General features: G+C 35.8%; 1 protein-coding gene across 3 annotated transcripts in view; it reads left to right on the plus strand.

Annotated features, from left to right (window-relative positions):
• Positions 1 to 15,037, plus strand: part of GKAP1 (G kinase anchoring protein 1) — a 95,027-nt gene that overhangs the window by 63,059 nt on the left and 16,931 nt on the right. For all 3 annotated transcript variants that reach the window (XM_061163759.1, XM_061163760.1, XM_061163761.1), the window contains one exon: positions 5,952 to 6,108. In XM_061163759.1, the coding sequence (XP_061019742.1) occupies positions 5,952 to 6,108 (157 nt within the window). The remainder of the gene's footprint in view (positions 1 to 5,951; positions 6,109 to 15,037) is intronic.

Raw genomic sequence — 15,037 nt, forward strand, 5'->3', positions numbered from 1 at the left:
TATATCATAAGTCCACCCCTTCCACTCATGTCTTTAGTTGTAGAAGATCTTTTCTGATAGGATCTAGTCTTCTTCATCGTTTTTTGTTTTTGTGTTTGTTTTTTTAAACATATTAGTCTCTTAAATCATGTAGAAAACAAAAAGTATAGTCACATGCCATAGTTACAATAGTACAGGCTTTTATAATTACCCATTTATTGTAATGTTTGTTTCCCCACGTGGCTTTGAGTTACTGTCTGATGTTCTTTTTACCTTCCCAGCACTATCTTAAGCATTTCTGGCAGGTCTGCTCCTGCTGCTGCTAAGTCACTTCAGTCGTGTCCGACTCTGTGTGACCCCATAGACTGCAGCCCCCATCCCTGGGATTCTCCAGGCAAGAACACTGGAGTGGGTTGCCATTTCCTTCTCCATCTGGCAGGTCTGGTGCTCACTAACTCCTTCAGATTTTGTTTTTCTGGGAATGTCTTGAGTTTTCACTCACTTTTGAAGGAGAGTTTTGCCGCTTACAAGATTCTTGGTTGAAAGTTTTTTTTATTCTTTTAGTATTTTTAGTATTTCAGCCGACCATCTTCTGGCCTTCCAAGTTTCTGCTCATGATCTTATTGAGGATCCTTGTATATGATGACTTGCTTCCTCTTGCTGCTTTTATGATTTTCCCTTTTGATAATTTATTATAATTGCTGTAAGTCTTTCTTGAATCCATCTTACTTGGAGTTCTTTAAGCTTCTTAGATGTTTATAGTCATATCTTTCATCAGATTTGGGAAGTTTTTAGTTATTATTTCTTCATACAGTCTGTCACTTTCTCTTTCTTTTCTCCCCCTAAGACTCCTACAATGTGTCTGTTGTCCTGCTTGATGGTGTCCCACAGGTCCCTTAGGCTCTGTTTGTATTTCTTTAATCTCTTTCTTTCTGTTTCTTAGCCTAGATAATTTCTGTTTCCGTGTCTTTAAGTTTATTGATTCTTTCTTCTGCATGCACAGCTCTGCCTTTCAGTCTCTCTAATGAATGTGGTGTTTCAGTTATTGTACTTTTTAGCTCCAGAATTTCTTTTTGGTATCTTTTAGGTTTTTTAATCTCTACTTATATCTCCATTTTGTTTACACATTATTTTAAAGTCTTTGTCTAATGTAACTGCCATAAATAAATCTTTTCCAGGAACAGTTTCTGTTGATTTTTTTTCCTTTCAATGGTTTATACTTTCCTATTTCTTTTATGCCTTGTAATTTTTTTTTGGTGGAATATGAATCTAGTGCTGAGTCTAACATTTGAGTGTAGTAATGTGGTAACTCTGGAAATCAGATTCTCCACCTTCTGGGGATTGGTATTTTCTTATTACTATTTTGGGGTTTTTTTAATTGTTATCAGCTGTCTGTTTCACAGACCAACATAACATGTAAGCTTAGTGTCTTAGATGTTTAATGAGCCTTTCCTTAGGCATTTGTAGTCACTTTCTAAATTTCCCCCTATAGGCAATTGTTTTTTAGTGGCCTGTTTTTTAATGTCTGGTTCTTAAAAATGGAAAAGCAAAAAATGAAGTGGGTGTGGGGAGAGGACTAGCCTTTTAAATCCACTGGAAGTCACTTCAGCTGGAGCGGGGGGGGGGGGGGGGGGGGGGGAGGGGGGGGGCGGGGCGGGGGGGCTTACAACAATGAGGGGGAAGTGCAGCAACAGTGGCTGCCTGTCTGTCTGTCTCTTGGTCTGCATCTCTGTGAAGAGAAACAATAATTAGTGACCAGAGCACAGGTCCCCACTATTTGGAGGAGAAGTTCCTTTCTGCCCACCCTGGCTCCCATATGTTGTGTCCAGGCTACTCCAGGAACATGCACACAGCTCTCTACCACATCACTAAGGGTGGTGGATGGGTAGTTGCTACTGTACTGAGATATAAAATTGACCAAACTTTACTGCAGTTTACCACCCAAGTGTTCCCTTGAAATTCGCAAGCCTTCAACAGACTTCAGAGTTCCAAAATAGTTGTTTCAAAATCAGATTCTGAAAAAAAAAAAAAAAAAATCAGATTCTGCCAGTGCAGTTATTGTCTATGTGAGGACTTGGGTTGCTGGTGCTTCCTACTCTGCCATCTTCACAGAATCTTCTCCATGATCTAATTTTAAGTTAATTTTTATGTGTAATGTAAAGAGTTCACATTCAGTTTTTGCATGTTTATATCCAGTTTTCCCAGAACGATTTGTTTAAAACAGTTTTATTTTAATGAAGTACCTTGACACTTTCATAAAAAATTAACCATAAATGTGAAGGTTTATGTCCTATCTCTCAATTTTGTTCCAATGATCTATACAGCTATACTTGCACAAATACCATACTGTCTTTTTAACTATATTCTTGAGACATAATAGGTGCTCAAAATTTTAGTTAAATTGAAATTGACTCTGCCAGGAAAATGTTGCAGGGAAGAGAACACTTACTCTGCTGCAGTGGGTGAATCACTGGAGTTACCTGGTAGCACTGAGGGTCCTCGGGGGTTGTGCGGCAGTCAAAAGTGTGGATGACAGAAGATTTATGTATATATACATATGCATATAGATGCAGGGATGTGTCCTGTGTGTATATACACATTAAAGGTTCTGACGTCCCTTTACATTTTTTATTCCATCTAAAACTTCTTTTAACCAAAAGAATTAAATTTCAGCTGATTCCTCAAGAGAAAGAGAAGGACTCCAAAGGGAAGAAACTACTCTACCTTATGTATATCACAAACAAACCAAAATATGACACTCTCATTTTCTTCTAAATCCTTGGATCATATCACTCTGAAACTATTGTAAACATTTAGTGGAAATTACCAGTGTTTATGCTTTTAACCTTAATTTCTGGATTCCAGCCTGTATATAAGTCTTTGTGAAGGAGGGGTAACTTTGACAATACAACTTTTAAATTTGCATATTCTGAGGTAAATCATGCAGTTTCTACTCAAAAATAACTTTTCCAGAGGTTTTGAACTTAAGTTATTCTCTTATTTTTTCTGTTTCTCATACATACATAACTCAGTTAACTGTCTTTTGTGGCTGGAATAGCTGTTTTCGTATTTTCTCTTCTGACTTACTGTTAGTGTTTAATAATTGGGGGCTTATAAAATTAAATGAAAAGTTCTAATTTTGATTATTTGGACAGAAAATTGACATTGAATTGCCTAGACTTATTAAAGAATATGTGTTCTTACACATGCTGCATTTTTGTCTTTTTTCTTTTGAGGTGTGCATGTTGTGAGAGGTGGGGTGGTATGTGGTTTATTTATTTTTGTTTCATTTCTCTAGTTTCCTATCAAGGTGTCTTTTGAGAACTTCTGTCCTTAGGCTGAAAAGAAAGTTTATGCCTCACTAAAGAAAAAACATCAAAGACAAAATTTAGGATAGGCATGCTGGTAAATGGTAGTAGCCATCAAAAAATAGAAGACAAAAAGACTGGAGTTGCAGTCTTTAAAGTAGTGAAATCCAGAGGCTGATTAGTTGCCATCATTATGCTATACCTGACTTTCCCAGTAGCTCAGCAGTAAAGAATCTGCCTGCAGTGTGGGAGAGGCAGGTTTGATCCTGGGTCAGGAGAAGATCCCGTGGAGTAGGAAATGGCAACTCACTCCAGTATTCTTGCCTGAAAATCCCATGGACAGAGGAGCCTGGTATGCTAAAGTCCATGGGGTCACAAAAAAGTTAGACATAACTTAGCAACTAAACAACAACAAATGCTGTACCTTCCATAGAAGCTCAGCGGTATTTTAAGCATTTTTGTATTCATTGCTTTGAAATGAAATGTTATCAGAATATACTGGAAGTATTTTATGAAGCAGATTTAGAGTTCTATCTATACCACTTAGCAGAAGAATCACTCATGGGTAAGTTAAACTTCTTGTGACCATGATTATTTTCTGGGGAAATTATTCTTGCTCTATCAGTTTCTTAATGATGTTAATGAGATTCAAATAAATGGATGTTTCTGTAAGTGTTTTGAAATATAAAGTGCTCTACAAGCATTTTAAATATCATTTGTGTATATTAAGCACTGATACATAAGTTTTTTTTCTTTCAAACTCTTTCTAAGATAATGTAAAAGGAAGTGGATGGACAGTCATAGAACTGTTGGGTCATTTGCTCACAAATACAATTGAAATGGGTAAAATAGGGAATATTAAAGCTCAAGAATGTGGGACATAGGGAAAACCTATAAGAGAGAAAGGAGCATTTTCTTCAGTCTGTCTTATGACAGGAAAGGAAATGATACTTTTCTTGGAGAACATATAAAATCTGTAATTTTACATAGTTGAGTAGATTGTGATAAAAGTATCTCTTTATCATTCATGTGTAAAATATGTGTAAAAATTATTTTCAAATATACTGTAAAACTTTGAGTAATACAAGGCTAGAGTAGTTAGGGCAGTGTAGTATGGCATAAGGGTAGATATGTAGGTGACAAAGTAAAGTTGAGTCTATAGAAAGAAGCTTTAATATTTATGTTGAATTAATTTTGAACAAGAATGTCAAGATAAGTTCAATGGGAAAATAATAATCTTCTTAACAAATAATGCTAGGTAGCCACATGCAAAAGAAAGAATTTGGACCCCTTCTACATATCATACACAAAAAATAACTCAGATTAGAAACTTAAATGTAAGAGCTAAAGTTATAAAATTCTTAGAAGAAAATATAGAAGTAAATCTTGGTGACCCTGAGTTAGGCAGTGATTTCTTGGATAAATTGGACTTTGTCAAAAGTAAAACTTTTATGATACCAAGGATACTTTTCACATCAAGAATGTGAAAAGACAAGCCACAGAATGGGAGAAAATATGTGCAAGTCATGTTGTTTTTAGAATATATAAAGAACTCCTACAACTCAGAAATAAAAAGTAACCCAATTAAAACTTGGGCAAAATATCTGAATAAACATTTTTCCAAAAAGTTATACAAATGTCCAGTAAGCACATGAAAAGATACATAGCACAATTAGCCATCAGAGAAATACAGTTCAGAACAACAATGAATCTCATTCACACACATTTCACAGTCACGGTAGTATTTATAATTTAAAGAGATGCATAATAACAGGTGTTGGTGAGAATGTGGTGAAATTAGAACCCTCATACATTAGTACATTGATAGGCTGTAAAATAGTACAGTCACTTTGGAAAACTATTTGGCAGTTTTTCAGATGGTTACACAGAGTTACCATATGTCCCAGAAAATCTACTTCTAGATATATACCTGGATATGTAAGAGATCTGAAAACATGTCCACACAAAAACTTGTTGCATGAATGTTTATAGCAGCAATATTCACAGTAGCCAAAAGAAGGAACAGTTCAAATGCCCATCAACTGATGAATGGAGAAATAAAATATGGTGTATCAATTAATGGGATATTATTTGGCAGTAAGGAATGAAGTGCTGATAGATGCTATCATATGGATGAACCTTAAAAACATTTTGCTAAGTGAAAGAAGTCAGTCACAAAAGACCTTATTCTATATGATTCCATTTATATCAGATATCCAGAATAGTCAAATATATACAGACAGAAAGTAGATCAGTGTTGCCTAGAGAACAACTGAAGAGGGCAGAGATTAGGAGAGAATGGGAGATGATGCTAGGAAATTGTGGGTTTCTTTTTGGGCTGATGAAACTTTTTGAATGAGTTATGGCTATACAACTCTATGAGTATATTTAAAAAAATGTGCTAATTAAATGAATAAATTGTATGGTACATGGATAAAAATAATTGAAAAATAAAGCAATACCCAACTCAAAAATGTAAAGAAAAGGACATTTGCATACGTGTTTCTGCTGATTATCACCTGAAGATAGAGAAGAATCAGATGGTTGATTGTCTCTTGATTATAATTTTTCTTTCATTCTCTATCCTTCTAGTGGCCAATTAGGTTTATTAAATGTGTGCACTTTTGTGTTGATTGATAGTGAATCTTAATTCATTTTTGACAGGAATTGAGTTCTTCTCAGACTTTGTCACATGATGGAGGATTCTTCAATAGACTGGAAGATGATGTTCATAAAATTCTTACTAGAGAAAAAAGAAGAGAACAGCTAACAGAATATAATGGAACAGATAATTACACAGCTCATGAGCACAACCAGGCATGTAAAATAGAAAATTCTCTTTAAATCACAGTGAATTTTTTTTTCATTTTTTAAAAATGTAAACAGTGGAATTCAATTATGATTGTATAGAACTATAGTTTTAGTGTATTATCTTAGTCATTATTACACATAGATATTTATATTAAAAAGTGTGAGGTACTTTATTAATTGGTTAATATTTATTGAGCATGTACTATAATGCTTGGTATTGTTCGGCATCAATATCGGGGAGTGGGAATATCAAGATGGTTAAGACCATCCTTGACTTGGACACTCAGGGTAGTTGGGGATAGGAGGAAGTAGACTGTAAAGAGAATGTCACTCAGCATGATGAAGGATTTAAGAGAGAGATGAACAATTTAAAAAAAAAGTTTTTAAATAGAAAAGGTAATAGACCACTCCTTGGGTAATTGGGAAAGGTATATAAAGAAGTAACATTTGCAATGGATTTTGAATGCAAATAACTGTATAAACTGAGAAATAGAGAAAAACCTAAGGGAACTGCAAGAGCAATGGCCCAGAGCTATGAAAAGCCTTTAGACTGAATATTCAGGAAATTGAAATATTATGCATCTAAGAAGTAAAGACTTAAGTGAGTGTGAGATAACATGATTAGAGAAATAGATTGGAATTAGGTTATAAGGGTCTTTTAATGTGAAAATAAGAAGTTAGAATTTTGTCCTGCAGACCAGGGGTTGCAAACTATATAGTTGGTCTGCAGGCTCACAAGCTAAGAATGGTACTCAATTTTAAAATACTGTTTGGAAAAATACAGAAAAAACCCAAAAGATATTATCACATAGAGACCTCTGAGTTTGCATTTATTTTTCCTACCATAAACCACGAGTCTTCTGTTTTACTTCCTCTTAAACTATGAATCTGTTTTTTACCTTCTGTTGACCTCTAGTCTATCAATAACTGTCCTCTCAGCCGGGAGCGTGTGATAAGTAATTTCAGTCATGTCCCCATGAGCGCTCCCCTGACTTCCTTGACTTTCTGGCATTCCCGTCATGTCAGTATGCAGCATTTGCTCTCACAGTACTGTCTGCCTGCGCTATTACAATTTAATTTTTGTTTAACCAGGTATTGCTGGACAATACTCCTTCCTGTTTATATTCTCTTCTGAAAATCAGTGCTGTGTAACTTCTGCCATATCCTCATTTCTACTTAATGGTGGTTTGATTCATTTTTTTTTTAACTTTAATAAATTCCTTCCAGTGGCTATTTCAAATTGAAAAGCCCATTTTCCATCCTTTTACTGTCTTCAATGGATGTTAGTTTTTTGTTTCCTCTGATAAATTCAGTCATTCAACAAATTAAACACTTAAACTGTGTTGTTATATAGGACACACAAACGGAGCCAGACTCTTAAGAATTTTTTATTCCAATGCAGCAATAATATCGCCTTATAAAAACACTATCACATGAAAATTTATTTTTGGCTTAGTATGGGACATCCTTGCCTGCCCTCAGATACTTGTGAGCTTCTTCCTTTCTAGCACTGAATTAAATTTGGTGTTTTCCTGAGTTGCCTTGACTGTCAAATTTTGTGTACAATGCAAGCAGACATGTTAACATTTATAGGTAGTGTATTTGTTTCCTCTTTTTACGTTGATTTTTATTTTCCCTTTTGTGGTTTATATCTTATTCTTTAAGCCATCTCAGATCATTGTAAGAATCATATTAATATACTCAAGCAAGTGATTAGGTGTTTCAGATCTTTTGTAGAGCAAAGCTGGGTACACATAAGTTAAATTATTAATTAATGTTAATGATATTTTAAAGTCAAAGTGATAATGCAGTGTAGTAGAAAGAGAATAATCTCAAATCAAACAAGCCTAATAACACAAAATATAGCACTGCAGTTTATCAGCTCTGTTATGTTGGAATGAAATTACCTGCCTTTCATGCACTGTTATTATGAAAGTTAGCAATTATGGTGTAAAATATTAGAGCATTTATACACAGCATATGCTTAATAGATCATTGTTTTTGTACACAGTAGGAGAAGTGGAAAGTCAAAAAAAAGGTAATTCATAGGAATGGAGATAAGAGATGGCTTTCTTAAGAGAAAATAATTTTTGAATTGGAATTTAAGAGAGTAGAATTTGAACATACGGAGGTGAGGGAGGAGAAGCTGGAATGCCATGAATAAAAGGATGGAAGCAGTAAAGTATAAACCAGTTTAATACAATATTCATTGAGGAGTATAGTGTAAGTTTGGCACAGTGGGTTTGGAAGGATTGTGGAGGACTTAAAAGCCTGATTTATGATTTTGTCAGGAGATAGAAAAGAATAATTTTTTAAAGTTTTTGAGCAGAAGACAAAGTTCTACATGGTAATATTAATTTCACTGCAGTGCCTAGGAATAACTGAAGGAAGGTGAAAACTAGAGATGGGAATCAGACAGTGGGCAGTATGGGGAGGATGTAGAAGAGCAGGAACAGGTGACTGGTAGTAATGTCACTTGGTGTAGCTGTTTTGGAGAACAATGTGGCATTAACTTCTACAGTTGAAGATGATGGGTAGACTGTGTTCTAGAAATTCTGCCTTAGAGTAAACCCTGGAGACATCTTCAAGAGGAATGATTCAAGCTCAGTTGTTTGTGACAACAAAGTCAGTAGAAGAAATGAATGAATTATAGCAATACATAACAGCATGGATGAATAACAAAAACATAATCTTTAATGAAATAAGCAAGTCACCAAATAGTAATAGTTTGATGCAGTTTATATAAATTCCAAAAAATAGAAAGTTTAACTGATTACTCAGGGATACATCTGTATGTTGTAAAAGACTATTAGTAAGGAAGAGAGTGACAAACACAAATTCATAATAGTGGATATTCTCAGGAATGGGGGGAAAGGATACGATTGGGGAGAGAAATGTGGGGGATGCCAAAATATTGGTAATGTTCACATAATTTGCATATTGGTTTATTTTTCTTTTTACTTGCCATGTCAATTTATATATTTTGCACATGTAAAATTTTCATAAGTAAAAAAGTTGAGTATTTTGTCATGTCATTGAGTGTAGTTGGGGAGAAAGGAATATTGAGGCCATTAAAAAATATTTTCTTTTTGTCTACCTCCTTCCTCTCCTCCTCACACTCCTTTTTCAGGGAAAACTTTTTTGCAAGTGTTAAAATCATTTTAAACTGTGTATTAGTGTACCAGAAATTTTTAAAGGTGAAAAATACATCCACACTAATTCATTCAGTCAGTCTTTAACATTTGGTTTCATTTTTGTATAGTACTTTTCCAGGAAAACATGCATAGGTATTTTTAAAATAACTAAGAATAAGAAATATAGTTTCTGTAGCCCCTTTTCTAAACTGTAGTTACATTCTGTCAAGTCAACATTCTGTAATTGTTCATTACTCAGTATTTTTTAAACTATTTTCTTAAAAAAAAAACTATTTTCTGTAAGTTTTTTTTAAGGTTTATTGTTTTATTTATTTTGGCTCTGCTGGGTCTTTGTTACTGCACATATGGGCTTTCTCTAGTTGCAATGAGCAGGGTTTATTTTTGTAACCCGTGATGCTCGGGGTTCTCATTGTGGTTTTCTTCTGCAGGGCACAGGCTCTAGGTACTTGGGCTTGGTAGTTGTGACTCCCGGGCCCTAGGGCACAGGCTCAATAGTTGTGGCACACTGGTTTGGTTGTTCCAAGGCATATGAGATCTTCCCGGACCAGAGATCAAACCCATGTCCCCTGCATTGGCAGGCAGATTCTTAATCACTGGACCAGCAGGGAAGCCCTATTACCCTATTATTGAACATCTAGGTTGTTTAGAATTGGTCACCTGGTATTCATTGAATATATTCATCTATTTACTTTTTTGATGAATTTGTCCTTTGAATAAATACATTCTTAAAAATAGTAATTGCATCAAAGCATGTAAACACCTGTATTGTTCTTGATATGTATCAACATTGTCTTCTGGCAGCAGGATATGAAGTTACTAACTTCTCCACAGCTTCACTGTGTGTGTGTGTGTGTGTGTGTGTGTGTGTGTCTGCGTGTGCGTGCGTGTGCGCACGTGCTCGAGCACGCATGCGTGCTGAGTCACTTCAGTCGTGTCTGACTTTGCTACCCCATGGACTGTAGCCCATCAGGCTCCTCTGTCCATGGGATTCTCCAGGCAAGAATACTGAGGTGGGTAGCCAATCCCTTCTCCAGGGGATCTCCCCGACCCAGGGGTTGAACCCAGGTCTCCTGCATTGCAGGCGGACTCTACCATCTGAGCCACCAGGGAAGCCCGCAGCTTCACTGGCATTCCCTCTAATGGTCTTTAGGGCTCTGTTTTATCAACTGCCTGTGTAGTGTATTTCACTCTCTTGTTCTATGAATACCTTAGGCTCACTATGCTGAAACTTGAGGTCATCATTGACTTTCCGAACCAAGCATTCAACTTGACTTCATCATTTCTGTTTGGGGTTTTGTCATTTTATCCAGATGTTCCGACTGTGAATCTCCCTTTTCACTTTTCTGTTTCTCAAAGTTTGGGAATTTTTAATCTCTGAAATAGTTCTCAGATATATCTTCTCTTCCACTTTAACATTTCTCTAATTTGGAATCTCATTATCTCTTACTGGTATTATTTCAGTAACCTAATAAGACTTCCTGCCTCCTGACTTCTAATTCTAGATAATTTATCTTATACACTGTTAATAGAGTACTTTTTAAAGAGTGAGACTTCCATCCTGCCACACTATGTCCTTAAGGTTCAGTGTCTGTTGAATCATTTACTAAAGCCCTCAAGCTTTTCAAATGAAGAGTCCCAATCCATTGAACCAGTCCTAAAATAAATTTAGTAGATTGCAACCAGCACTCTCAAAAAAAAGTTATCAGCATATATGACATCTTTTCATATTTTATGAAATTTGTTTCAGTGTATATATGTTTATATACATATATACATAAATGCAAATATATATACATATACTGACATGTTTATGTATTGAGTCATGATGCAAAACATTCCTTAATGTGGGTCACTGTCAAATAAGTTTGAAAGCATTGTTCTACAGTGTAGCTTCAGCCTAAATAACTTTAGTCATACTCTTTCCAGTTTTTTCTTCTAGCCAGACCAGAGCACTCCTTGTCACTATGCTGAATCATTCCCAGCTTTGCTCAGGGTTCATTTCACATGTCATATCTATCCTGATGCTTTCTCTCATTGCCCTGTTCCAGTCCCAAACATAGAAAACCTGGATATGATCTTTCCTTTTTTCTCTATACCCTGTAGCATTTTGGTTTTCTTATGGCACATTTCACACAGCACATTTTTATTTGTTGTTTGTAGATGACAAATCCCTTGTGGACATAGATTTATACACCTTTTTATTTTCATTTTAGTATAATATACTTAGAAGATAATTTTAAATTTTATTTAATGAAATGTAACACTTAATAAAAAATGAGTGTACCTTATAACAGTAAGGTTTTCTGTTTTAAAAAGTGCCATTTGTTGTAAAAATACTAGAAATAACTGCTAAGTGAAGAACTTATAATGCAAAAATAAATATTTGAGGGCTTAATATATATTTTCTAGATATTATATTAAGTACTTAAATTTATTATTTCATCTAATTCTCACAGTTAACTGTGAAGATAACAGGTATCTTTATGATCCCCAGTTTACAGAAAACAGTGGGAGAAAAATTGACCCTAATCTCATTCACCTGAAGAAAACTATCATTGATACTTTCTTGTGCTTCCACTTTTCTGTATGGGTTTATACTTTTTCCCCAATAATGTAGAAACTTAACATGAACCACTTTTCAGTTACATACAGAGGTGGTGAACATTTCAGATCATTAAGTAATACACTGACCCTTGAACAGTGTAGCTTTGAACTGCTTGTGTTTATTTACACATTGATTTTTTTTTCTGTTGAGGTTGGTTAAATCTGTGGATGCAGAGGGACCACATATACAGAGGGCCCGATGCTAAATGACTATATATGTGGACTTCTGATTTCACAGAGGGTTTGCGTCCCTAACCCCAGTGTTGTCCGAGGGTCAGCTGTAATATTTTTAGATGAAATAATTATGTTTACAGCTAAATTGTTTTCAGTTACCCACACTGAGAAAAAAAATTTAAATGTACCAGTTTTATGTAATATTGCTTACTACTGAAATTGTACACTTTTTCATTTTTAATTGGTCGTATGCCTGCCATGTGACTGTGACCATTTTTTCTAGTTTTTCATTTACCTTTTGATTTTCTTTCAGTTTTTTGGAGATTTTTCATCAAATTAAATATCAGTCTTTTCCTTTTTGTTTTCTCTCTTTTATATTATGTTTGGAAGGACTTTCTTTTTTTAATTAATTAATTTTTTAATTAATTTTAATTGTGGCTAATTACAATATTGTAGTGGTTTTTGCCATACATTGACACGAATCACCCATGGATGTACATGCCTCCCCCATCCTGAAGCCCCCTCCTACCTCCCTCCCATTTTATCCCTCAGGGTTGTCCCAGTGCACCGGCCCTGAGCGCCCTGCATCGAACCTGGACTGGCAATCTATTTTGCATACGGTAATATACATGGTTCACTGATACTCTGTCAAATCATCCCACCCTTGCCTTCTCCCACAGAGTCCAAAAGTATGTTCTTTACATCTGTGTCTCTTTTGCTGTCTTGCATATAGGATCATCGTTATCATCTTTCTAAATTCCATATATATGTGTTACTATACTGTATTGGCATTTTTCTTTCTGACTTACTTAACTCTGTATATTAGGCTCCAGTTTCATCCACCTCATTAGAACTGATTCAAATGCATTTTTTTAAATAGCTGAGTAATATTCCATTGTGTATATGTACCACAGCTTTCTTATCCATTCGTCTGCTGATGGACATCTAGGTTGCTTCCATGTCCTAGCTATTATAAACAGTGCTGTAATGAACACTGGGGTACACGTGTCTCTTTCAGTTCTGGTTTCCTCGGTGTGTATGCCCAGCAGTGGGATTGCTGGGTCATATGGCAGTTCTATGTCCAGTTTTTTAAGGAATCTCCACACTGTTCTTCATAGTGGCTGTACTAGTTTGCATTCCCACCATCAGTGTAAGAGTGTTCCCTTTTCTCCACACCCTCTCCGGCAGTTATTGTTTGTAATCTTTTTGATGGCAGCCATTCTGACCAGCGTGGGATGGTACCTCATTGTGGTTTTGATTTGCATTTCTCTGATAATGAGTGATGTTGAGCATGTTTTCATGTGCCTGTTAGCTATCTGCATGTCTTCTTTGGAGAAATGTCTGTTCAGTTCTTTGGCCAATTTTTTGATTGGATCATTTATTTTTCTGGAATTGAGCTGCATGAGCTGCTTGTATGTTTTTGAGATTGTCAGTTGCTTCATTTGCTATTATTTTCTCCCATTCTGAACGCTGTCTATTCACCTTGCTTATAGTTTCCTTTGTTGTGCAAAAGCTTTTGAGTTTAATTAGGTCCCATTTGTTTAGTTTTGCTTTTCTTTCCATTACTCTGGGAGGTGGGTCATAGAGAATCCATCTGTCATTTATGTCAGAGAGTGTTTTGCCCATGTTTTCCTCTAGGACTTTTATAGTTTCTGGTCTTACATTTAGATCTTTAATCTGTCTTGAGTTTATTTTTGTGTATGGTGTTGGAAAATGTTCTAGTTTCATTCTTTCACAAGTGGTTGAACAGTTTTCCCAACACTACTCGTTAAAGAGATTGTCTTTTCCCCATTGTATATTCTTGCCTCCTTTGTCAAAGATAAGGTATCCATAGGTGTGTGGATTTATCTGTGGGCTTTCTTATTTCTGGGCTTTGTTCCATTGATCTATATTTCTGTCTTTGTGCCAGTACATACTGTCTTAATGACAGTAGATTTGTAGTATAGTCTGAAGTCAGGCAGGTTGATTCCTCTGTTTCCATTGTTCTTTCTCAAGATTACTTTGACTATTTGAAGTATTTTGTATTTCCATACCAATTGTGGAATTAGTTGCTATAGTTCTCTGAAAAATACCCTTGGTAGCTTGATAGGGGTTGTATTGACTCTATAGATTGCTTTCGGTAGTATACTCATTTTCACTATATTGATTCTTCCGACCATGAACATGGTGTATTTCTCTGTCTATTTGTGTCATCTTTGATTTCTTTCATCAGTGTTTTATAGTTTTCTATATACAGGTCTTTTGTTTCTTTCACTTTAGTTCAGTTCAGTCAATAGTCGTGTCCGACTCTTCATGACCCCATGGACCGCAGCATGCCAGGCCTCCCTGTCTATCACCAACTCCCAGAGTTTACCCAAACTCATGTCCATTGAGTCAGTGATGCCATCCAACCGTCTCATCCTGTGTCGTCCCTTCTCCTCCTGCCTTCAATCTTTCCCAGCATTGGGGTCTTTTCAAACGAATCAGCTCTTTGCATCGGGTGACCAAAGTATTGGAGTTTCAGCATCAACATCAGTCCTTTCAGTGAACACTCAGGACTGATCTCCTTTAGGATGGACTGGTTGGATCTCCTTGCAGTCCAAGGGACCTCTCAAGAGTCTTCTCCAACACCACAATTCAAAAGCATCAATTCTTTGGCGCTCAGCTTTCTTCACAGTCCGACTCTCACATCCAACATGACTACTGGAAAAACCATAGCCTTGACTAGATGGATCTTTGTTCGCAAAGTAATGTTTCTACTTTTTAATATGCTGTCTAGGTTGGTCATAACTTTTCTTCCAAGGAGTAAGTGTCTTTTAATTTCATGGCTGCAGTCACCATCTGCAGTGATTTTGGAGCCCAAAAAAAAAAATAAAGTCTGACACTGTTTCCACTGTTTCCCCATCTATTTGCCATGAAGTGATGGGATTGGATGCCATGATCTTAGTTTTCTGCATGTTGAGCTTTAAGCCAACTCACTCTCCTCTTTTACTTTCATCAAGAGGCTCTTTAGTTCTTCTTCTCTTT

This window comes from Dama dama, chromosome 16 (genome assembly GCF_033118175.1).
Source record: "Dama dama isolate Ldn47 chromosome 16, ASM3311817v1, whole genome shotgun sequence".
In the NCBI taxonomy this organism is placed as follows: Eukaryota; Metazoa; Chordata; class Mammalia; order Artiodactyla; family Cervidae; genus Dama; species Dama dama.